Source organism: Tursiops truncatus, chromosome 7 (assembly GCF_011762595.2).
Source record: "Tursiops truncatus isolate mTurTru1 chromosome 7, mTurTru1.mat.Y, whole genome shotgun sequence".
NCBI classification, from domain to species: Eukaryota; Metazoa; Chordata; class Mammalia; order Artiodactyla; family Delphinidae; genus Tursiops; species Tursiops truncatus.
In genome coordinates, this window is record NC_047040.1 from 60374402 (window position 1) to 60399318 (window position 24917).

Here is a 24917-nt window from a genome sequence, read left to right on the forward strand (position 1 = left end):
ATTCCTTCCTGCCTTAAATGACTAGACAACTAGACAAAATGTGAAGGAGCTATTTTTTGGCATTGGCTGCTGACCAGTGTAGGACAGTGAACCTTGAGGGTAAATAAGTACACAAGGTGAGCCCAGATTGGCTCCAGTGTTCTGCCTGGGGAAACCGTCCCAAATGTGGCCTCGGGAGATGGAGCCCAAGCCAAGCACAGCCCCTCACTGTTTACTCAGGGAGGCAGAGAGCAGAGGGCTGGCTGCTGAAGCAGCTGGACTTTGTGCAGTACTGAGGGTTCTGGGAAACAGAGAGGCACAAGGCCTACCAGACAGCGGCTGGTGCAAGGCTGAGAGCTGAATAGATTCCAGAGGTTGCAGGGCTGGGAGAAGTTGAAGTCTTAGCCCAACCCGAGTGGATGGACCTCACTGAGCCCCACAGGCATTCAGTGGAATAAGAACTGAACAAGTGGGCCCTCAGTGGAATAAGAACCACGCACATGCAGAGCAAAGGTGGGCAAATTAAGACCTGTGAGCCAAACCCGGCTCACTGTCTTTCTTATAAATAAAATTTTGTTGGAATATAGCTATGCTCATTTGTTTATATACTGTCTATGCTGCCTTTGTACTATATTAGCAGACTTGAGTAGCTGCAGTAGAGACGATAGGGCCACAGAAGTTTAAGATATTTACTATCTGGCCCTTTATAGAAAAAGTTTGCTGAACTCTGCACTAGAGTAAGAGCCACACTCTAGTACTAAGAGCAAAACAAACAGATCCACCCTACGAAGGAAGAAAACCACGCCTGGCGGAACAGCATAATCTCCACAAGGTATTATCCACTTGGGACGAATATACAATTACATGTATGAAGAACAGAAAAATGTGAGCCACAGTCCAGAAAAAAAAGTCAATAAAACAGAAAAAGACCTTGAGATCACCCAGACGACAGATGAACAGATAAGGACTTTAAAACAGCTGTTATAAATATGTACGTACAAGTACTTAAAGGAAAAGATGGACGTGAGTAAACAGCTGGGAAACCTCAACACAGAAATGGAAACTATAAGAAAAGAACCAAATGTAAATTCTAGAACCGATAAGTGCAATATATGAAGAAAATTTTAAAGGCTCCTGGCTTTTGGAGATACATAATGAAAAATGTACAGATGAAATTATATATCTGAGATGTGCTTCAAAATAATCTAGCTTGGGGAGGGGAAGTGGCTGGGGGTAAAGATGAAACAAGAGCTGCCATAAATTGATGACTGTTGTAACTAGGTGATGGGTATGTACTGCTCTCTCCACTTTTCTGTATGTTTGAAATTCTGCACATTCAAAAGCTAAAAAAGAAAATCCAATCTCTACAAGAAAAAACTGTTTTAACTGAAAAACAAGATAATGTTCAAATGAAGCTTTGCATATATCTTATTCTCCTCCCATCTTGCCAAATTCCCAAAGATACATAGCATCTACTCTGCATTTTCAAAGATTCCCAATGCTTGGGGAAAGGGAACATTTCATAAAAACTGTGAATATTTATGTAGGTGAATGCCATTCTCTCTATCTTTCTCTCTCTCTCTGTATGTTCTACACTTTGACACACATGGATAGATCAATATTTGATTTCACAAAATAAGATTATATTAAATTGCTCTATAACTTGCATTTTCCAAATAATACATGTTGTGAATATCATTCCATGTCAACAAATAGAGGTCAACACCTTTTTTTTTTTTTTTTGGTTAATGACTGCACAGCATTTATCATTGAGGGTCTACGTGCCCTGTACTGTGTAGTAAAGTTCATAATTTCAATGGGAGACAGGAACTATGCGTTACAGAAAGCTATTTCAGGCAGAGGGAAAACATAAGAGCACACATGGCTTGAGGGACAAGTCTGACTTTAGGGAATTCAGGGTTATGATTTGATTGTTAAGTATGCTTTAATTTATGTAGTAACAAGCCATATCATAACAGAGTTTATTTGTATTTGTATTAAGGTACTTGTTAAAAAAATCATATAGCAAAAATCCATCTCCATTCTCAGCTATCAACATGAATAGAGTTTAAGTTACAGGAAGCTCCTTATTAATAGTATTGATATTTTCCAAATCATCCATGGCCTGCATCCCAAAACATGATTTCTAAGTTGGTTTGATGAAACTGAGGATACATTTTCCTACTGAAGCTATACAAAACAGTAAGGATCTCAGGTCAGTTGACAAAAGTTTAAAGTACCTAATTTATTATGTAATATAGCCCCTCCCCTACTTGGAAGTTAAATTTTTGAAAAACCACTATCATAAGAAAATTCTTAGTGGAAGAATCTATGGCCTTAGAGTCACAAATGAACAAAAGCACTTGTAAAAATTCGTACATTTGTTAAAAAAAGACAAGAATGATAAAATATTAGTAGCATTATATGCATCTTAAATTACAGTAATGAGTATATATAAGTAATTTCCAGTTACCATTCCTTGATCATGGAAATCTTAAAGGTGTTCTTTTCCTATATTATAAATTACATAGACATTTTGCTTTGTTGCAGAGAATATGCACAGTAAAAGAAATTTTTCCCCTGGGTCTGGTCCCATTCAAACATTTGATACCTTTTATATTTGCTTGGTTGGTTTTTTCTCTTATACAGTTTTAAAAAAAAGTTTTGGAAAATAAAAATGCTATCTTCTCAATGTATAAAATTCAAACACATCAATTATAAAGAAAGTAAAAATCAGTACAATCTCACCATCTGGAAATAAGAGCTATGAACACTTGGGTGAGCATCATGCTAGATATTTCTTTGGGCATATATACATATAAGGAAACAAAGATACAAACTTTATGTAAGTGGGATTTACTGTTCTATACCAGCCTTTTCTCCTCTATGCATGGCCATGACTTTTTAAGTCTACAGTACATCTACATCATCTTTTTAACGGCTGCACAGCACACCATTGCATGGATAAACTATAATTTATTTAGTCATTCTCTTACCAATGGACATTTCAGATTATGGTGAATATTTCCCAATTACCATTATTATAAAGTTACATTCTTATTTATCCATCTTTGTACACTCATCCTATTGTTCTCTCAGGATAAATTCCTAAAAGCAGAATTGTTAGCTAAAAAGTATGTATACCTTACACCTTGATACACATTGCCACACAGCCCTCTGGAAAAGCCAAACTATTTCATACACCCACCAGCTGTGCCTTTCTTAGACTTTCTGCTGGACTTGCCCACAATCTGCCCCCTCTCCTCTCACTGGCATCAGTTCCCTCCACATGGACTGTGGAAGGACAGCAGGATAGCGATTAGGTCTAAGGGTTTACTTCCATCAGCTTCCTTCTTCTCTCCCATGACTACACTGCTTAAGCCTTAAGTACTTCTCTTTTAGATTTCTTCCCTTCCCCCTCCCAACCTCTTTTTTCTAATTATCTCCAGTAAGTCTGACTCACAACTCATATTACCTGGAATTCTCACAGTTGCCCAAAAAGGTATACAGAAGTAACACTGCCTTAAATTAATCTTGGAGGGAGATGGACTATAAAAGGGGGTGGGGGCAGGGAACAAAGTCACTAACTAGGCCGGTCATATGACAAAAACTGACATTTTGAGATAAATTATTCCTTAGGCCTACCATATAACTTTTGTGAACAAATGTTCCTACAGGAGGTTGCAGTCTGAAAGGTCTTTCATTTGGTTATGAAACTGAGTACTTACTATGTGTACACATTGTATGCCACGTTTTGGGAAGACAGAGATGAAGAAGATAAGATTCTTGTCTCTAAGAAGCTCCCATTCTAGCAAGGGAGATGGAGGTGTAAACAAATACTTTTCAGGTAAGTGTGCATACTCTGATACAGGGTAATACGCGCTGTGATAAAGGCATGCCCTGAGCGCTATGTAAGCAGACTGGGTTCGTTTAGCCTGGGCAGAGGCAAATACAGCTTCAAAGGAGAGATGGCATTTAAGTGTGGCCTTGAAGAATGAATGGTTTGCTGGGTGAAAAAAGACATTGCAGGCAAAGCACTTAAGGAGGTACACAATGGCAAACCTTAGCAGAGATATGAGGTTAGGAAACTGGCAGGACCTAAGGCTGAAAAGGTAAACTGAGGCCAGACTGAGATGGTGCTATCCTTCGATGCGGAGGGATTCAGACTATCCCAGCAATGAAGAGTCCCCAGAGGTTTTTTTAGTAGGGAAGCGTCATAATCAGATCTGAATTTTAGAAAGACAGCTGGTTGTGGGGAAGAAGGTGAACTAAGGTGGAGACCAGTTACAAGGGATGGTAAAGAATTATACCCAGACCATGCAGAAAACTGGGATTTACTGACTCACTGGACACAGACACTGAAGGCAGTGGTGGGGACCAAAAGCCCTTAAATACTTACATTTAGGTACTGCCTGGATGGCGATGCCATTCATGGAGACAGAGTATATATGCGGAGAAGCAGATGTGCAGGAAAATATTCATTTCCATACTGGACTTGTTGAGCTTAAAGGGCCTGTGAGACATCTAGGAAAAGATACCTAACAGAGAGCTGGCATTCAGACCTGGTGTTCAGTTCCAGGGGATACTCTGTTGATTTTTAAAAACTGTATAGATTTGACAGTCATTGAGGTAGGTAAATTTGATTGCTGACAACAAAGAGAGGAAACAGGGATGAGGGCTTAGAACAGAATCCTGGGGAACACTAATATTTAAAAACCTAGAAGTAGAAGAGCCTAGTGGAAGTCTGGGAAAATCAGAGAAACAGGAGGCAAGCCAGGAGAGACTGGCTCATAAAAGGAACAAGAGTTTAAAAGAGAAAATATGCCCCCTTCTTTGCCTTCACCATTCCTTGCCATCCTCACTGGGCAAAGGATCTTATGTGCCAGCTTTGAGAGCTGGAACAAAGATTCTAATAAAGTGGGAACTGGGAGTGAGAGATTAAGCAAGGAGAGAGCTCCTGGGGCCCCAGGGTAGGGATTTTGCACCGTTATCAGGGATTTAGTGTCAGTGCTAATACCAGGAGTACCTTCATCCCTAAAAGGCTCTTGTTACCTTCTCTCTACCTTCCAAGAGACTAATCCATCTTTTCCCCTTTCCAATGTCACTACTTATAGTTTCCACCCATCCCTTAGCCCATGATAGAAGAGAACAAATTTGGCCAAGCTGCAGGGCTTGCGGGATCTTAAGCGGGATCTTAATTCCCTGACCAGGGACTGAACCCATGCCCTCGGCAGTGAAAGCACCCAGTCCTAACCACTGGACCGCCAGGGAATTCCTCAGAAGAGAACAAGTCTTAACAGCCTCTCAATTCAGTAAGCTCTTCAGCCAGGTACTGTGCTTATTAAGATAGACATATAGATAAGACACGGTTCCTGCTCAACAAGAATTAACAATCTAGTTAGGAGTGGGGATGGAGAGAGGAAGTAGGTAACTACTATATGGAGGGTGTACTGTGATTAAAGCTACAATGAGCTGGAGAGTCATGAGAGAAACCTTATGCCCTTCTTAAGAGGTTAAGAAATCTCTTCTGGGACTTCCCTGGTGGCACAGTGGTTAAGAATCTGCCTGCCAATACAGGGGACAAGGGTTCGATCCCTAGTCTGGAAAGATGCCACATGTCGCGGAGCAACTAAGCCCGTGTGCCACAACTACAGACCCTGTGCTCTAGAGCCTGCAAGCCACAACTATTGAGCCTGCGTGCCACAACTACTGAAGCCCGCGCACCTAGAGCCCGTGCTCCACAACAAGAGAAGCCACTGCAATGAGGAGCCTGCGCACCACAACGAAGAGTAGCTCCCGCTCACCACAACTAGAGAAAGCTCACACACAGCAACGAAGACCCAACGCAGCCAAAAAAAAAAAAAAATCTCTTCTTCCCATTTTCCAAGAGGGAAAGGTGCACATAGATGCTGACGATAAATCCTGGCACATAAAGACTTATAGTGGATTAATTTACATCAATCTAAAAGGATGAAAAGGAGGAAGAGAGAAAAGAGAGTACCCTTCATAAATTTACCCTTCATTTTCAACCCTGGGGGGCGGAGAGCAGGTGGTACAGGACAACCTGTCTGCAATGCATAATAAAAGTAATTATGAATAACCCATAAAGGGGCCTTTCCCTATCACTGAATCTCTTCCTGATGACATATTTTCCCTCCCTCTTCTAATCAGAAGATCCCCCTCTTCTAGTCAGAAGATAACCCTCTTGTGGGGTATAGTGGGATGGGTTACTATAGCTATTTCTGTAATAGCTTTTTCCAAGACTGTCTGAACCACCATTTGTCAAAATCATAAGTCACAAAAAAGATGAATATGGAGCTTCCCTGGTGGCGCAGTGGTTGAGAGTCCGCCTGCCGATGCAGGGGACACGGGTTCGTGCCCCGGTCCGGGAAGATCCCACATGCCACGGAGTGGTTGGGCCCGTGAGCCATAGCCGCTGAGCCTGCGCGTCCGGAGCCTGTGCTCCGCAACGGGAGAGGCCACAGCAGTGAGAGCCCCACGTACCGCAAAAAAAAAAAAAAAAAAAAAAAAAAAAAAGATGAATATGTTATTTCTATACTCTGCAAAGAGATTATATACATATGCATACATATGTGTGTGTATATAACACGTGTGTGTGTGTGTGTGTGTGTGTGTGTGTGTTTTGGCTCCTCCTCTACCTTGACTATCTGCCCAGATCCTCTTCACCATTACCTGCAGCGCACAAAAAAGAAGTCTAAACCCCATTATTTCTTGTCAAAAGAGGAAACAGAAAAAAAGTAACTTGATTAGTAAACAGAGTTTGGATTGGAACCCAGATCTTAAGAGATGTAAATTGGTGCTCTTTTCACAAGGCTGTACTCTCACACTGGCCTCCACTCTCCCTTCCAACCAGTCCAAAATACTGCCTACATCACCTTCCCTTTACACATCTCTCACCTCATATCTTCCTGTGGCTCCTTAGTCATCTCCACTAACGCTATATTACACTGAAAGACTGAGGTCTATCTGCCTACCAACCTCCTTCCTCTCTAAAAACATCTTCCTTTTTACTTCTCACACATGCTCATCATACTTGTCCTGTCTCATCTGAACTTTGCACACTGATTTCTGTGAAGAGACCATGCCATGCAGGGCAGAGGAATGAGCACTTAAAAAAGAAAAGAAAAGAAAAGAAATCAGTTCCATGTTCAAATGCCCATTTTGCCTCTTACAATCTGTGCAATCTTAGTCTTATTACTTAACCACTTTGTCTCACTTTTCTCATCAGCAGAGAATAATGCCTAACTCACTGGGTTTTAAAAGGTAGCTAGCATATGTTAGGTGCTTAACACAGTATCATGTACTTCAAAAGCACTTAATAAACGGAGCTATTTACTGTGAAAATAATATTTGCCTCATAGGACTGTTGTTCCTACATGCCTGAAACCTAAATAGTCCTTGAAAATATTTTAATTTCCTTCTTCCCCCATCCTTGAAACAACTTCCTAGTTCTTTCCAACAAAGATTCAGAAACCGGTTCAAATCCAACAAAGATTCACCTGCAAAAGTATTTGCACATTTACTAAAATCTCACCACTCACACAAGAGTAACACCTACTGAAAGCTAGCCAGACAAAATTTCTCCTCTTCTTAACTTTAAGTCAATGGAAGAGAATAATCACATTTTGCAAGTTCCCCAAAAGACGCGTTGTATCATGCCAACGGATACAAGTTGCTTTCTCTGCGGCAACTGGGGGTCCAGGCGCATTTCAGTTACTGTAGGTTCATCGCTCCGCCCCAGGAATAAAAGAGTTTGCTACAGCAATCACACAACTGACGTGGGAGAAGAAAACCTTAGACAATGTCCCATAAATCTCAAGGAGGGACTGCAAATAGATGCCACGCAGTGACGTGATCTAGGCAGGTGACAAATGAACACTTGTGGGTATGTTCCTGTGGCAATGTGTCATCGTGTGTCTGCGTGTGTCCGCAGAACTGAAAGCACATTCGTGTGCGCCGAGATGTCTGATCGCGGACGTGTATTCCTTTGAACCCGACTGCGTAGCCAGTGAGCGACAGTGAGAAGCCACGCGGAGCTGTCCTCCAGGTGCTTACCTCTCCGGACGAACAGGTGGACGCCGCTGGGCGCCGCCATGTTGGCGTCGGTCACGTGGCCGCGAGCTCTCGCCCCCTCCTCGCCTCGCCCCGCCCCGCCCGTAGGAGCAGTCCAGTCGCAGCCCTGCCGAAGACCGGAGGCGCCGAGGCCGCCAGAGGGAGAGTGCGCGTGCGCGGCGGGAGCTGACTGCGGGAGCCCAGGCGGCGGAGCGGCTCGGGCACCGGGGCCAGTAGGGGAACCCGCGGCCGGCCGAGCCCGCTCCGGCCGCGAGAGACGGGCTCCAGCCGCGGTTCGCGCGCTCGCTCTGAGCCCCCGCGCCCAGGTGGGATGGAAGAAGCCTGTCAGGTAAGCGTGGTATCCAATATTTGTAGCATCAACATTTTGGTGCATGGAAACGTAAAGTTGGGAGGAAAAAATAAAGCACAATCTAGCGTTCAACATAGCACTTTGCATCGTCTGCTCTTTGTTGCAAATTATTTCCCTGGATTCAGTTGAAAGGTAAAATTTGGTTCAAAGTCACCAGCTGCCCCTTTGCTGTCCCAGAATCTACATTACTCAGCAGAGACAACAGACAAGACAGGATCTGTGTGCAGCTGCAAAATCTATTCTGGGTACCAGAGTGGGTATATTCAGGGGACTTCTCCTTCCCCAAGGACACCTCGAGCTCAGCGGTATTAAGTGGAGTCTTAATCCTAAATTTGACTTTTAACAATGAGAGGATGACGTCTGCCAATTGCGCTGCCGAAAGATGAAGCCTACAGAAGGCCAGTTATGAATCAAGTGAGGGAGCTGATGTATCCCTAGTGATGACAGTGTCAATTTTTACCAAATTCGCTGTTCCTCTTATCTGCATTCTGGGGCATATTTCCATTCTGTCATGGACCAGGTATTAATCATCTTGGTAGCCTGGTACCCAGCAAAGAACCTGATATTCAAGGAATGTCTGGTGAAGGAATTGAACTCTGCATGGACCCAGTCAAACCAAGAATGTAACAGTCTCCAAATGCAGTAAAGATTGATAAGGTTTCTTGGTGAACATGTGTGATGTCTCCTAATTAATATTTAAGAATTTAATTTAACTACACACTCTGTGAAAAACCCAGACAATTCAGAAATGATCTTTTTTTGTGTGTGTGTGGTACGCGGGTCCCTCACTGCTGTGGCCTCTCCTGTTGCAGAGCACAGGCTCCGGACGCGCAGGCCCAGCGGCTATGGCTCACGGGCCCAGCCGCCCCGCGGCATGTGGGATCTTCCGGAGCGGGGCAAGAACCCGTGTCCCCTGCATCGGCAGGCGGACTCTCAACCACTGCGCCAACAGGGAAGCCCCCAGAAATGATTTTTTAAAGAAAGGGTAAATCTCCTTCCTCACCCTCTCTACACACCACAATCCCACTATTTAGTCAGCCACTGTGTGTGTCATTCCATGCCTTTTACAGGCAAATATGTGTAAAGATTTTAAATGGAATCACATACTTACTGTTGCAACTTGCTTTTCCACTCATGAACATCAAATCTTAGAACACTTAGAGCTCATTCTTTTTAATGACTACATAGTCCTGATGTTTTTACTTTTTTTTCACATCTTTATTGGAGTATAATTGCTTTACAATGTTGTGTTAGTTTCTGCTGTACAACAAAGTGCATCAGCTATATGTATTCATATATCCCCTCTTGCGTCTCCCTCCCACCCTCTCTATCCCATCCCTCTAGGTGGTCACAAAGCACCGAGCTGATGTCCCTGTGCTATGCAGCAGCTTCCCACTAGCCATCTATTTTACATTTGGTAGTGTATATATGTCAATGCTAGTCTCTCACTTCATCCCAGCTTCCCCTTCCCCACTGTGTCCTCAAGTCTGTTCTCTACGTCTGCATCTTTATTCCTGCCCTGCCACTAGGTCCATCAGTACCGCTTTTTTAGATTCCATATATATGCGTTAGCATACGGTATCTGTTTTTCTCTTTCTGACTTACTTCACTCTGTATGACAGACTATCCCTCCACTGGGTATGTACCCTGAGAAAACCATAATTCAAAGAGTCATGTACCACAATGTTCATTGCAGCTCTATTTACAATAGCCAGGACAATGGAAGCAACCTAAGTGTCCATCGACAGATGAATGGATAAAGAAGATGTGGCACATATATACAATGGAATATTACTCAGCCATAAAAAGAAACGAAATTGAGTTATTTGTAGTGAGGTGGATGGACCTAGAGTCTGTCGTACAAAGTGAAGTAAGTCAGAAAGAGAAAAACGAGAGTGAGTTTGGGTAGTTCATTAGAGGACACATCTGTACTTCTTGGAGACCCAGTTTTGTATGCTTTTGGGTCACCTTGAAAGATAAAAAGAAAAAATGTTTTCCACTGAGGTAAATAAAATGTACAAGGATGAGAATGAAAAGTACTCTTTCAGGTGGCTTCAAGCCCCACCTTTTTCAAACGCAGATCAATTCCAAGGAGAGAGTTTTTGAACGTGCTAATCTGTCCTCAGTGTAACTGAAGCCAACAATCTGAGTGCAGGAAAGGAACCTGAGAGTTAGCAGAACACCAAGTCTCAAGAAGTGTGCAAAAAAAAAGAAACCTAGAAGTCCCTAGAGAAATGTCAGAAGGCATTAAGCCCAATTTCAAACACATCTGAAATAGAACACATGTTCATGTGATTCAGCTCAGCCAATCCTTGGAAAACCAATGCACAATTTATTTCCCTGAAACTAGAAGGAAAAGGAAAAGGAAACACTATGAGAACTCAGGTGGCACCACCATAGTGGAATCCAGTGAGGAAATTTCCAGTAAGTTCAGCAAGGATGTGGATGTGCAGGATGAGCTAGAAATGAAGCAGACATGAACTTGCACAGGTGATAGCTTGTGCACTGATTCTTGATTTAGCTTCTTTCATCACATCCTTCTGACCTTAGAAAGATTAAGAACTGCCAGCATGTGTCCTCCAAAACTGTCAATTTATGAGATATATGCGTACTGATCAACGGTATAAAAAAGGGCTGGACCCCTGACATCTAAGATCCGTGGCAGTTCTAACATCTGTGATCCTGGGTGTTAGGGCATTAGATTGCTTTCATTTAGTTGAGTAACTACTACTGACTCACTTCTCTACTCCATTTCTGCCCATCTTCCCATCTGTGAAATGAAGGTTAATTATGTTGTGGCACTTCATTGATTTGAACTCCCACCATTATTCAGATTTTGTACTTGTGTTTCTTGAAAAAAAATGTTGAATAATTTTTCAGAACCAGGGTTCAAGAAATAAAGTATAACTTCCTAATACCTTCAGTTTCTGTGTCCAGAAATTCATTCTTAAATGTTAAAATATTTTTATTAATTGTGATTAATTATTGCTTTATAGGTCTTTTACCTTGGTTTTTAAAAAGATTGTCTTATTAGCATCTTTTAAAGTCTAATCTTCTTTTATTAAAGAAATAAATCAGAAATAAATTCCGACATTCTCATTTTTAAAAAGTCATTTTTTTCTTTCCTCCTTCTTCTACTTAATGATAGTTTATTTTGGACTTATATAACTTTTTCAAAAGCTGTATATAAGTTTGTGATAAAATTGAAATTATATTGGTTTCTATAATGTAGATACTGAATTTGTAATTCAGGTTAACAATTTAAAATGCTCTAGGGATTATGCTACATGAAGTAAATCTCTTTTTTTAAAAAATAAATTTATTTATTTATGTTTGGCTGTGTTGGGTCTTCGTTGCTGCTCACAGGCTCGGGCCTCTCACTGTGGCAGCCTCTCCTGTTGCAGAGCATGGTCTCCAGGCACACAGGCTCTAGCAGGTGTGGCACACGGGCTCAGCACTTGTGGCTCGAGGGCACCAGAGCGCAGGCACAGCAGTTGCGGCGCATGGGCTTAGTTGCTCCGCGGCATGTGGGATCTTCCCGGACCAGGGCTCGAACCCATGTCCCCTGCGTTGGCAGGTGAATTCTTAACCACTGCGCCACCAGGAAAGTCCCAGTAAATCCTTTTAAAAATAAATTTTGCTTTGTAATACATCATCCTGTAACTTGTTACACAGTTTAGATTTTTAAGTACTTATGAAGATTACTTATAATGCAAGATACTTAAAAACATAGACTATAAAATAAAGACTAAGGTGCTTACATATCTATAGAAGAAGCTTGTTACATATGAACACATAAGACTAACTGAAATAAAGTGGTGTTTCCTACTAGGCACAAAGCAGGTTCTGTGGCCTGCTGGGGGAAACTGGTGCCCTGGGACCTGCACAGCTTCAGTAGGGCTGTCATTTAGCCTCAGGTGCCTTCATTCTCCCTTCCTGAGCTTGCTTCTCAGTTTTGTCATCTGAATCAGAAAAATTAGCCTTTTGGTTTAATATCAGGATCATTTCTTAGCAGTTTACTCTATGTCTTGAGAAGAATATTTCCCATCCTGCCCTCCAATGTGTTCAGTTTTAGTGTGAGGAAATCCTTTTATTTATTTACATTTTTTAAAGCTTTTTAAAATTTTTATTTATTTATTTTTGGCTGCATGGAGTCTTTGTTGCTGCGTGCGGTCTTTCTCTAGTTGCGGTGAGTGGGAGCTACTCTACATTTTTTTTTTTTAAGTCAAATGAACATTCTTTCCATGAACTTGGAGTCCTGCATAAACATAATCTGCACATATAACAGGGAGCTGTCTAAGCTGCCTGGACCCCTCTAAAGTTAAGGTCCAGCTTCAAATGATTCTGTGTTCAGGTAGAAAGTTTCTAGGGCGCTCTCGGCCACCTTGTTGGTAGAATGTTGTTTCCTATACCAATCACTTGAGACAATGATGGAGATGTTACTGGGTAATCTAGGGGGACCCTTAGAGAAAATGTTTTCTTGAGGAAAAGTAGTGTCACGTGCAAGAGGATGTGTCCGTGCTGTTTGTGCCCTGCTTCCTTCGTCTCCAGCAGGGTCAAGAGGAAGCCAGGAGGCAGGGGAGGGGGGCTGGCATCATGTGTGACCCTCCTGCCCCCCCATTTTTGATTTGTATAATGACGTTTTCTAGACCATGTAACTCCTAGGCAAATGAAACTTTAAGTTCCACCCCCTTCTAACAAGATTGCCCTACCCGAGCCCCTCCTACATTGAAATTCTGAAGATTCTGTGGCTCTCCAGCCATTTATAGGCCTAATCCAAGTGGGCTCAGCAAGGAGCATGCTGCGCCCTCCCGAGCAGCCTGTCACTGTGATTAAGCAGCGTGGAGTGGGATCAGATAGGGCTAACTTAGCTGTAGGGTAAGAGCAAACTTTGTCCCAAGGGAGTTGCTGTTGCTCTCAGGCACAGTGTGGCCCACATTCATTTAAAGCCGCTCCAACCTCTTGGCTTGAAAGATATTATGGGAGATTTGTCAGCAGAAATAGTGCTTCAGCATAACAGCCTGTCCATTGTTGGAGCAGCAGGCCACCTGGAATGGTGGCAGGGGCCAAGGGAGGGAAGAGATGGGAAGGCCATAAGGAAGAGGATGAGGGTGGTCCCAGACCTCACTCGCTGATGCATCTGAGTTTTATCTTTTTTTTTTTAAATTGACGTATAGTTGATTTACAATATTATATTAATTGCAGGTGTACAACATGATTCAAAAATTTTATGGATTATACTCCATTTATAGGTATTATAGTATATTGGCTGTCTTCCCTGTGTTGTACAATGTATCCTTGTAGCTTATTTACCTTACGCATAGAAGCTCGTACCTCTTAATCCCCTACGTCTATCTCTTGCCCTTCTCCCCTTCCCTCTCCCCACTGGTAACCACTCGTTTGTTCTCTGTATCTGTGAGTCTGTTTCTTTTGTGTTATACTCACTAGTTTGTTTTATCTTTTAGATTCCACATATAAGTGATAACATACAGTATTTGTCTTTCTCTGTTTGACTTATTTCACTAACTATGATATACCCTCCAGGTCGATCCATCCACGTTGTTGCAAATGGCAAACTTTCATTCTTTTTTATGACTGATAGGATTCTGTTGTACATATACCACATCTTCTTATCCATTCATCTGTTGATGGATACTTAGGTTGTTTCTTGGCCATTGTAAATAATGCTGCTATGAACATTGGAGTGCATGTATCTTTTCAAATTAGTGTTTTTGTTTTCTTCAATATACCCAGGAGTGGAATTGCTGGATCATATGGTAGTTCTATTTTTAGTTTTTTGAGGAACTTCCGCACTATTTTCCACAGTGGCTGTTGAGTTTTATCTTGAGGGACAGGGCTTCCCTGACCTCATTTCTTGGCACTGGCTCTAAGGGAAGCTGGGTTAAAGCAGAAGTGGTGTATTTGCCCCATGAAATCTAAATAAAAACGTGTACCATTATCGACTATCATCCATTCTCAATTACTAAGCCCTGGAAAAGTAACACCTGCTTACACACTTCTGGAGAATGAAGAATTCCATGCAGAGTAAGGAAGGAAAGGCAAAAAGTTTCTAAGAGAATTTAGTGATCAATCAGCCAATCAATGAATACTTAAGTGCCTACTCTAGGCTCCAAGGAGATGTGATATTACTTTTGTTCTTAGGAAGCCAATCGGAAAGCTGAGACTAACATGGTCACAAAATTGTCCATAAAGAAAGACCAAGTACCCTTGAGACTATAAGCCTCTTAGGAGCAACACCAGGTGTGAGGGGTCACAGATTTTGGCTATCCCTGGCTGCCAAGAACTGAGAAAAATGCTGAACTCTAATTATATAAATTCCCAGGAACTTGCACCTGTTAAAATCCTTCCTGCAAAGATGAAGGTGAAAGGGAAATAATGCTTCCTTTACCATCTCTAATCCACATTTGTAAAAAAGAAGGGAAAACGCTCTCGATCTCATTGTTAGAATTTTTTAAAGTCTGTTTTGGTTTTTCTTTTTTGTTTACACATGTATGTAATATGTGCTCTTTAAAAACATTTTAAAAATACGGAAGTGTAAAATATAGAAAGTAGAAGTTCCCCAGAAAAGCTTTTCCCAGGTAATCACTGTTAATACGTTGATATGTATTCATCCAGAGTTCTTTCTGTGCATATACCATTTGCTGAACTTTCTAAGGGAAGTTACCTGTTTTACTGTGACTAGTCACACATCTACATAGAATAAAGGACAGGCTAGGCAAACCACATGTGAGAGGATAGGAATGCATAGTATTACCTATGCCTTTGTTGCTGTCTACTGTACATTCTCTTTTCCTTTTGCCTTCACTCTGCCCTTGCTTCTCTTCTTCCAATGTCTCCACCCTTCTATAAGATTACTCCTCTTACTGTTTTTTCCCTTTCCCTCCTGAAATGATGGTACATTCCTGGTTACCTTCTCCTATGTTTTCATCTTTGCTTACCCTTCTGCTGGGTTTATGGTTCTGTGTTTACTGTAGTGTGTTTGAGTAAACAGTGTCCTGTAGGGTTCTGTGAGACCAGTTCATATAGAAAGCAGTTGGACCACTAAGATCAGAGGTTGAAAATAGTTGTGAATTTGACATTTCCTACCTAGAAGTATGAAACAGTACTCCTTGGTCAGTGAACAGTTATGCAGACTACACTGCAGTAAGAACCTCCAAAGTGGACATTATGAAATAACAAGGGATTTAATAATAGAAAAAGAAAACTAGTCTGTGTCCCTTTTCCCTCTCCCACTCTCCACCTCCACTCCCCAAACTGGCTGACAAACTAAGCAGAAATGCACTACTGCTTAAATTGCATTTCTTAACTCACTCAACAGATTGTGTATTCAAGACGGAAGCTGTTGAAACAAACAAGGGGGCAGATGCTGCCTCGACCTCTCTTCCCATTGAGCTGAGCTCCTCTGTGCTCCCCCCATCCACTTTAACCCAGAGAATAACCTGTCTGGAGAGCATTCTCCTCATCTGAGGCACACACAAACATCACCACGTTTTCCTTTGCTGGAGAAAGGATAAAGGAAGAAAGGCGGCAGCTGCTCCAGGAGCAGAGAGCAAACAAGCCTCACTGTGGTGGTCCCACAGTCTTCACAAAGGGGATTCAGAGAGCTAGGCAAACACACTGCACAGCCCAAGACTTCTGCACAGATTCACCTGCCAGTATTATTCATTAAAGATCTAAAGAACTGTCCAGGTGAACTGAAAGTCTAACCAAAGCACGTTTTCCAACTGGTCTTTTATGGAGTTGGAAGAGGGAGAATACAGTTGAAGAACTGGAAAGGGCTTTAAAGATCACCTAATCCAACTAGAACTCTACCCCTTCCAATTTTAAGGTAAAGCTAGTGAGGCCCGGAAAGGTCGTAGGAGAGAAGATTCGCCCCTTTTCCAGCCTGTGTACATTGTAACACTGGAGGTCTTAAAATTTTTTGTTTTATAAGACATTTATGAGGCATTTCTTGTAGCATTTTACACGCAACAGCTCTTCAGTTGTTCATGAGACCGCATTACACTTTTACTGCATTATATTTCTCCACAGGGTTAATGAAAAGCCCCCCAAATTATGACACGAAAAATTTCAAAGCATTGGTTTTACATTTAGTGTCTGTTGATTCATAGGGCCAGTGTGTCAAAGATGGGAACAGTTTGCTTTTGGTAGCCAAATAAAGTATATGGTAAACTATGGTTCCCTGGAGAATCAGTTTCCAAAGAAAAGAACTGAGTACAGCCACTTTTTTTTTTTTTTTAAAGAAAGCTCTTTACTCTCTTTTCTTTTGGCAAATTCTGCTTTGTGGAAGTCAGGCTGAGCACAATCTCACTGTTTAAAGGTGCCACTTACCTGCTTCAGATAAACTTGTTTTTAAAATTTCCTTAGTTTACAGTTGTATTTTATTTGACAATTATATGGAGCTTCAGTTGCTGAACAATATTTAAACAAAATTTTATATCAAGGTAACACATATTTGGTTTTAAAAAACATGCAATTATAACAAGGTTTACAACGAAAAGCAATAGTCTCCCATCCTACTGTCTCCCAGTTTGACCAAACTCAACCAATCTGAACTGTTTCGTTTCTAGTCACTGCTCAAAGCCATGCCAATTATAGTTGATTATATTTAGACTCTGACTTTCTTTACACTTTTTTCGTAATTTCCTATTCTAATTTGGACCAATTACTTTTGTAGACATGTTATTCAGTTGCCATCCTCAGATTTTTTTTATTGGAATCAGAATAGTTTTACTATTTCCTGTACTCCACATCTTACGTGCTCTGATTTCACCTTCATGCCGTTGAAATAGATCAACTAGTAACTTCATCAGAAAGTGTGTGAAGTAAGTTTTCTGATTTCATAGATTTCCAAAACCACCTTTCTTTTCTCTCACACTTGGGTGTAGGATTCTTGATTCAAAATCATTTTCCATCAGAACTCCGAAGTCATTGTTCCATTGTCTTTTAGCATGAAGTATGGCTGATAAGGAGTCTGGGGTGTTTAAATTCCCCTTCCTCTCCCAAGTTTCCCACTCTGAAAGCTTTTAGCACTTTTATTTTATGCTCAGTGTTTTGAAATTTAATAATGTAGTCTACATGTGGATCCTTTTAGGTAAGTGTTATAGTGGTTAAAAACGCAAGTGAAGGGCTTCCCTGGTGGTGCAGTGCTTGAGAGTCCGCCTGCCGATGCAGGGGACACGGGTTCGTGCCACGGTCCGGGAAGATCCCACATGCCGCGGAGCGGCTGAGCCCGTGAGCCACGGCCGCTGAGCCTGCGCGTCCAGAGCCTGTGCTCCGCAATGGGAGAGGCCATAACAGTGAGAGGCCCGCGTACCGCAAAAAAAACAAAACAAAACAAAAAACTCAAGTGAATTATACTGCCTGGACTAAAATCCTATCTCTGCCACCTACTAGCTGTGTGACGTTGGGCGAAATAATCTCCCTCGACCTCACTCGAAGAGGATACCATGTGTGCCTCTGAAGGTTGTTGTGCGATCTGAGATGACTGTTCCAAGTGCTTAGCAGATAGTAAGGGCTCTATAAATGCTAGTGATGATTTAATACTGCTCAACCTTCAGTGAACTCTTCTAATTTGAAGACTCATGTCTTCAACTCTGAGGAATTGTCCTCCCTTTCTTTGATAATGTCCTTCTGTTTGCTTTTCCTCTCTGAAAATAAGCCAGCTATCAGATTTCCCACATTGATTTCTCTTTTCCCTCATATTTTCTCTTTTTTGATGTTCTAGGGAATTTCTTCAACTTTATACCCCAAGTTTCTGCTGCTTGAATTATAATAATCATTTAAAATTTCTAAGAACTCTTTCTTATACACTGATTGTTCCTTTTTCATAGTATTGTTTTTATTTCATATATGCAATATCTTTCCCAAGTCTTATTTTGAAAACATAAAAGCATAAAGGTTGAAAGAATCACATAGTGAACACCTGTATATCCCTCCCACCTAGATTCACTAATTTAAAACTTTTGTCATATTTGCTTCATTTCTGTTTATGTACATATGTCTATGTATGTATGTGTATGCCATTTACACAAACATACTTTTTTCCTGGACCATTTGAATGTCAGTTGCAGATGTCATGACTCTGTTCCTAAATAGTTTAGCATGTGACTTCTAGGAATAAAGACATTCTCCTACACAATCACAGTACCATTATCACAACGATGAAAATAAACAGAATTCCATATCATCTAATATAGAGTCCATATTCAAATTTCTGTATTGTCTCAAATGTGTGCAAAACGTACCAAAATGTAAAATGTCCATGCCTTTTAAAAATTTTATTTATTTATTTTTGGCTACATTGGGTCTTCGTTTCTGTGCATGGGCTTTCTCTAGTTGCGGTGAGCAGGGGCTACTCTTCCTTGCAGTGCACGGGCTTCTCATTGTGGTGGCTTCTTTTGTTGCGGAGCATGAGCTCCAGTAGTTGCAGCACGTGGGCTTCAGTAGTTGCGGCATGCAAGCTCTAGAGCGCAGGCTCAGCAGTTGTGGCGCACGGGCTTAGTTGCTCTGTGGCATGTGGGATCTTCCCGGACCAGGGCTCAAACCCGTGTCCCATGCATTGGCAAGCGGATTCTTAACCACTGCGCCACTAGGGAAGCCCCCAAAAATGTTCATGCCTTTTCACTCAGCGATTCCATCACTATCTTGCATACATACCCCCACCACATGTACAGAATGAGATGTACACAAGAACATTCACTGCAGCACTGCTTGTAAGAGCAGAAGATAGGAAACTGCCTTAAGTATCCATCAATATAGGATTGGGTTAAACGCATTGAAACCAAACTATGGAATAAATATCCAACAGCTGTTTAGAATCAAGGTGTTTAGAATTGAAGTGTTCTGATATGCACTAATAAAGATATGAGTTAAATTTAACTGGAAAAGATTCCAAGTACTGCATGTAGTATATCACCATTTGTGTTAAAACAAAAAATGATGGCTTTCTGAAACTGATAATTAACTCTAAGGGACAAAAGAGAAACTGGGAAAAGTAACTGCCTCTGGAGAAGTGACTTAGGTGACTGCGTGGAAGGGAGGGCAGTTTACTTCTTATCAAATACTCTTATTCATTTTGAATTTTGTACTATGTCCATGTTACATAATAAAAAAGTCAGTGCTTAATGTGGGTGAATATCCAATCCCACATAGCAGTGGTTCTTAACCAAGGGTGATTTTGCCCCCCGGAGGACATGTGGCAATGTCTGGAGACATGTTTGGTTGTTACAGCTGGAGGTGGGGATAGTACTGCTGGCACCTAGTGCATAGAAGCCAGGGGTGCTATTAACCAGCCAATATACAGGTCACCCTGGCAAAACAAAGAGTGATCTGGCCCAAAATGCCAATAGTGCTGAGGTTGAGAAACCCTGCTGTAGAGCAATTCTTCTGGATGATAAGGTTTGTTTGAGAAGAGCTAAAGCAAGACTAAAGGAATAAACAAAAAGAAAGTCATGTGCATATGCGTAAGCGTTATCATCGTGCCTTTAAGGTACATCATATTTCTAGTAGTATAGGAAAGAAGTATAGGTTGGAGAAGTCCAATATGCTCGTTTGCATAGCTGATTCCAGATTGATACAGTATTATACTTCTGTAACCTTAGTTGGTGTTAATAATTTTAACTGTTGTGAACAGTAGTACGGTCACTTTAAGAATGAGGTCAGGGCTTCCCTGGTGGCGCAGTGGTTGGGAGTCCGCCTGCTGATGCAGGGGACACGGGTTCGTGCCCCGGTCCGGGAGGACCCCACATGCTGCGGAGCGGCTGGGCCCGTGAGCCATGGCCGCTGAGCCTGAGCGTCCAGAGCCTGTGCTCCGCAACGGGAGAGGCCACAACAGTGAGAGGCCCGCGTACCGCAAAAAAAAAAAAAAAAAAGTAGGTCAAACTAAAGTCCATGATTTCTAGACTTTAATCTGTAAATATACTTGCACATGTATGCACAGCACATGTACAAGAACATGCATGCATTGCAGCACTGTGTGTAACGGAAGATACTGACACAACCTAAATAATAGGGGACTGGTAACTTATGGTATATCCATACAATGGATACCATGCAGCCATAGCTCTATCTCCAAGATATCATTAAGTTTAAGGAATTCCTTGGTGGTCTAGTGGTTAGAACTCTTGAGCCCCCCACTGCAGGGGGCCCAGGTTCAATCCCTGGTCAGGGAACTAAGATCCCCCAAGCCGTATGGCACAGCCAAAAAAAAAAGAAAAAACAAAACCCCCCAAAACCAAGATATCATTAAGTTTAAAAAGCAAGTTAGAGAACAATATCTCTAGGAGGTTACCATATGTATATATGATACATAGAAGATATATATGCTCATTTATACATATATCTCTGAAAGATATGCAAGATCTCAGAAATAGCGGTTGTTTCTAGAGGACTGGGGCAAGGAACTTTTCACAGTATGCCCTTTTGCATTTTTGTACTACATGCATACTACTTTTTATATACATAGACAGCTCTGCCTAAGTCAATGAGTTAATGCACTGTGTAACACCACTGCAATGCATAATACAAGGAGAATGAAATATGTATTACAATAAAGATGTAAAGGCATATGGAAACACAGAAAAGTTGTAGATGTTGAAAAATTGAAAATGTTGAGAGGAAACGAGGAACTTCAAGCCATACTTCAAATGAGGCACCAATAATTTGTCATTACAAATAAACATCCCTTTTCCTAATACTTCTTCCTGTAGGTTATAAAAACAAGAGGGCAGTTGGGGTATTTGTCTAGTGACTAGGGCAAACATGCAGGTGAGGTATTTCCCAGACGGTGATGAAAGAAAAGCCCCTCCTGGCATGCTTAAGACTTGGCTGGCCTACTTGATGGAAGATGAGATGGAGGAGTGGAAGCCAGGAGCCTAGGGTATATAGTCCTGGCTTTGCCACTGATTCACAGTGTGACCTTAAGCAAGTGAACCTCTGGATCTATTGTCCATCTATAAAATGAGAGTGTAGATCCTAAAAGACAAATTTAAAAAATCAAACGGAAAGGTTGGATTAATAAATGCAATTGTGTCCAAGCTAAATCAACTTATGAAATTCCTTTGTTTTAAAATATACCTTATAACATTTTGAAATATTTTGTTGATATGCTAAGGTATTTCAGAGGAGCTTAATAAATAAATGTAAGAGTGTTTTGTCTACGGCTTCCAAGTCACTACAGGAGTGCAATAAGAAGTAGGAAAGAGAGGGAGTGACAGATTCTGTTTGGGAGATTGAATAAATAATTCTAAGAGAAAAAAATCAAATGGACAATTCCTATCAGGGAAAAAATTTCACAAAATCGTGGAAAAATATTCAGCCTTCCCATTAAGCAAAAGGAATATAAATGTGAGATTTTATACCTATTGAGGCAACAACAAAATCAACATCCCATACCACGGGAATTCTGTTAAAACCAGTATACACATTAATATGTTAGTAATTTACAAAGCATTCTGGAAAATACGGCATGTTTATATAACTGAGCCATAGAGATATTCCTACCTTTTGACTCAGTAACTGCATTTCCCAGGAATTTATCTTGAGGAATACTTAACAGATACAAAAATATATATACACGAAGACACTAATTCATTTGAATGTTGTAATAATAAAAGAAAAAAACCTAGGCAAATGGTTTAATATGGGCACATCAACGTGAAATATTGTACGTCTATAAGAACCATTTTGAACACTAGAAATGTTTGTTAAAAACAAAATGCTACTATGTTCAATGTAAATAGAGATAATATATAATTTCATTTAGAAGGAAGAACTATGGGTACCTTATTATTTAATCAGTATTTAATATTCTCGAACTGGCTTTTCAATTCTACTAAAAAGAACGTAAGAATGAATTTCAGGAAGTAAATCACTTGACCTCTGAGGTCTGTGATTCTAATAATTCTCTGATATGGCACTGGAGGCTCTGCTGTGAGCTTTCCTTTAGTAGGCAAGAAAACAGATCAGATAAATCTTCAGAATAGACAAGACTCTGGTACAGCAAGCTGAGGCCCCTGCAATTTGGAGTCAGGGACATATAGTGGGTTTGTTTTTTTCTCCTCTCACACATAAACTAACGTATAAACTGAATTTTGTGTGATTTATAAAAATACTTTTAGACATATACTACACCTACACCGACATCTGAGTAGAAAAGCTGAAGAGTGATGAGAAAAGATGTAAAAAGGATTAAGCACAGATCTTAGAACAGGGAGGAAGCCTTGAGATAATTCTAGTACAACTTCATTTTACAGATGAAAAACACTGATGCTTAGAAAGGAAACATATTACACGTAGAGAAAATGCAACTTGGAGAAGATAGGGGAAAAAAATAAGAGTGGTGGACGGGGGAAGGGAAAAAGGTAAAGGCAGAAAGTAAATACAGTCAATGTGTATGTGGGTGATAAAGCGGAGGAAGGCTACTACCACAGGGTGAAAAGTGACTGCTAAGACCTAGAAGGTGGCTGTGTTAGGTTTCACACACGGTCCTGTACATCTATCCTGGTATTTAATTAGCCCACACAAGGTGCAGATCTAACAGACGTACTCTTCTAACTCAAAATGAAGGTACAGCCTTTCAAGTCCGAAAGATTAATGCTAAACGAGAACATAGAACACTGTTTAAAAACAAGGTAGAGAAATTGGTATCACACCGGCTTTTTCTGGTTTCTTTATAAAAAAGGATGTTGAAAGATAATTTATATAGATTGTACTGATTTTCTTCCTCCGAGCTCTTTTTTAGGTATCAATTGTGACTTTTCAATAAAAAAATTTAAAATCTGCTAATTTAGATGGAAAACAAACTGTTTTCATATAGTTTCAGAAGGACTCTGAACTGGTTCATTCAATCTGTACAAGTTATGTACATGTATATACTCTTTCAGAAATCAACAAATTTAATCTATATGTAAGCTTCTGAGATGAGATTGCCTGAAACGTTTGCAACACTCTCATTTTAAGGGGATGGTTTAGTGCCATTGGTATGCTGATGGCCACAGCTATTTTGTGTCCAGAGGGTACTAGTCACTGTCCTTCTGTTTGACAGATTGTACTGATGGAAGGCTGATCCAAGGATAAGACAGTGCTTGTCCAAGTTGGGATTTTGCCTTGAGCATTGAACACATCAGATTTTAAAAGTAAAGTTCAACTTACATCTCATTTTTGATGTTATACAATACGTGGCTTACTGGCACACATTAAAAAATCAAGTTTTTACTTTTTTTTTTTTTTTTTTTGCGGTACGCGGGCCTCTTACTGTTGCGGCCTCTCCCGTTGTGGAGCACAGGCTCCGGACGCGCAGGCTCAGCGGCCATGGCTCACGGGCCCAGCTGCTCCGCGTCACGTGGGATCCTCCCGGACCGGGGCATGAACCCGTGTCCCCTGCATCGGCAGGCGGACTCTCAACTACTGCGCCACCAGGGAAGCCCAAGTTTTAACTTTTAATGACTGTATCAAGCAACTTATTTAGCTCTACTTCAATAAAATAAAGACTATATTAAGCAATTTATCATTACTTTGTTTTTTTCCTTGTTGGACTTCAACATCTTGGTAACCTTATTATCAAATCACGAGAGATATATACCTCATTTTACACAAGATATATTTCAACAATGGTGTGTAAACTGGATTTATGAACTGATTTCTATCTTATATTGTTATTTATAAAATGTTTATGGTAACTTCCAAATTATCTTCAATTAATATTTGATGCCAAACATTTAGGTTTTAGGCTGTATTTAGTTTCCCTTCTATTACCCGCCCTACTCCCAACAAGTGGTTAATAGTTTATTTAAAACAACTCTACACTAGGAACGTTTTCTACTTAGAAAAATCACATAGTAAGACCAAGAGCACTAGGAAGACCTTAAAGAAATGTGTTTTAAAGGTGCCAGATGTAAAATCTTAGAAGCAAAGTGTGGGAGGAATTATAGTAAAAGCTTAAAACCTAACGTTTTTTAACAGGACTGAAGAAGTTTATCATAAGTATTTAAGAATCATATCAGTACACATTAACATATCACAACTAAGCATTTATTACACTGTTTAAGAAGGGAAGCAAGTGCAGTGGTATTTTAGAAGCTGTATCTTTTTTAATGTAATATATGCTCATAGACTCTAAACAGTATTTTAAAATATACAATCTCTCCAAAAGAAAATATTTAACTAAAGATAACTTTTAATGTAAGTAAAATGTTACAAGATTTTAAAATTAAAGTCATCATCTGATTTTTCACAACACATGTACAGAAATTTTCAAACTTCCTGTACAGAGAAGTATAACCTCTACTCTTGAGCAAGGCGTTCAATAACACGTCGATAATCTTCCACAAGTTCCTGAAAGCTTTCTTCCAGCTGTTCATGTTGCATGCTTATTTCTATTTGGTTCATCTGGTTTGTCAGTTCTTCTGGTCTGAGACATTTTCTCATTTTAGCAAGATCTCTCTGTTTTTTCTAAGCAACAAACACAATTATT

General features: G+C 40.7%; 3 protein-coding genes across 6 annotated transcripts in view; 1 reads left to right on the forward strand and 2 right to left on the reverse strand.

The window, feature by feature from the left end:
- Window positions 1-8122, reverse strand: part of METAP1D (methionyl aminopeptidase type 1D, mitochondrial) — a 78699-nt gene extending 70577 nt beyond the window's left edge. For all 3 annotated transcript variants that reach the window (XM_073807576.1, XM_019923141.3, XM_073807577.1), the window contains exon 1: window positions 8056-8122. In XM_073807576.1, coding sequence (XP_073663677.1) covers window positions 8056-8095 — 40 coding nt within the window. In that variant the 5' untranslated portion in view covers window positions 8096-8122. The remainder of the gene's footprint in view (window positions 1-8055) is intronic.
- A 246-nt stretch (window positions 8123-8368) lies between these two features.
- The window catches only part of SLC25A12 (solute carrier family 25 member 12), a 173946-nt gene continuing 157397 nt past the window's right edge, over window positions 8369-24917 (forward strand). The window contains exon 1 of the mRNA XM_073807572.1: window positions 8369-8401. Within this exon, the coding sequence (XP_073663673.1) occupies window positions 8384-8401 (18 nt within the window). The 5' untranslated portion in view covers window positions 8369-8383. The remainder of the gene's footprint in view (window positions 8402-24917) is intronic.
- HAT1 (histone acetyltransferase 1) overlaps window positions 24458-24917 on the reverse strand; it is a 50818-nt gene continuing 50358 nt past the window's right edge. For both annotated transcript variants that reach the window (XM_004319546.4, XM_019923109.3), the window contains exon 11: window positions 24458-24895. In XM_004319546.4, coding sequence (XP_004319594.1) covers window positions 24728-24895 — 168 coding nt within the window. In that variant the 3' untranslated portion in view covers window positions 24458-24727. The remainder of the gene's footprint in view (window positions 24896-24917) is intronic.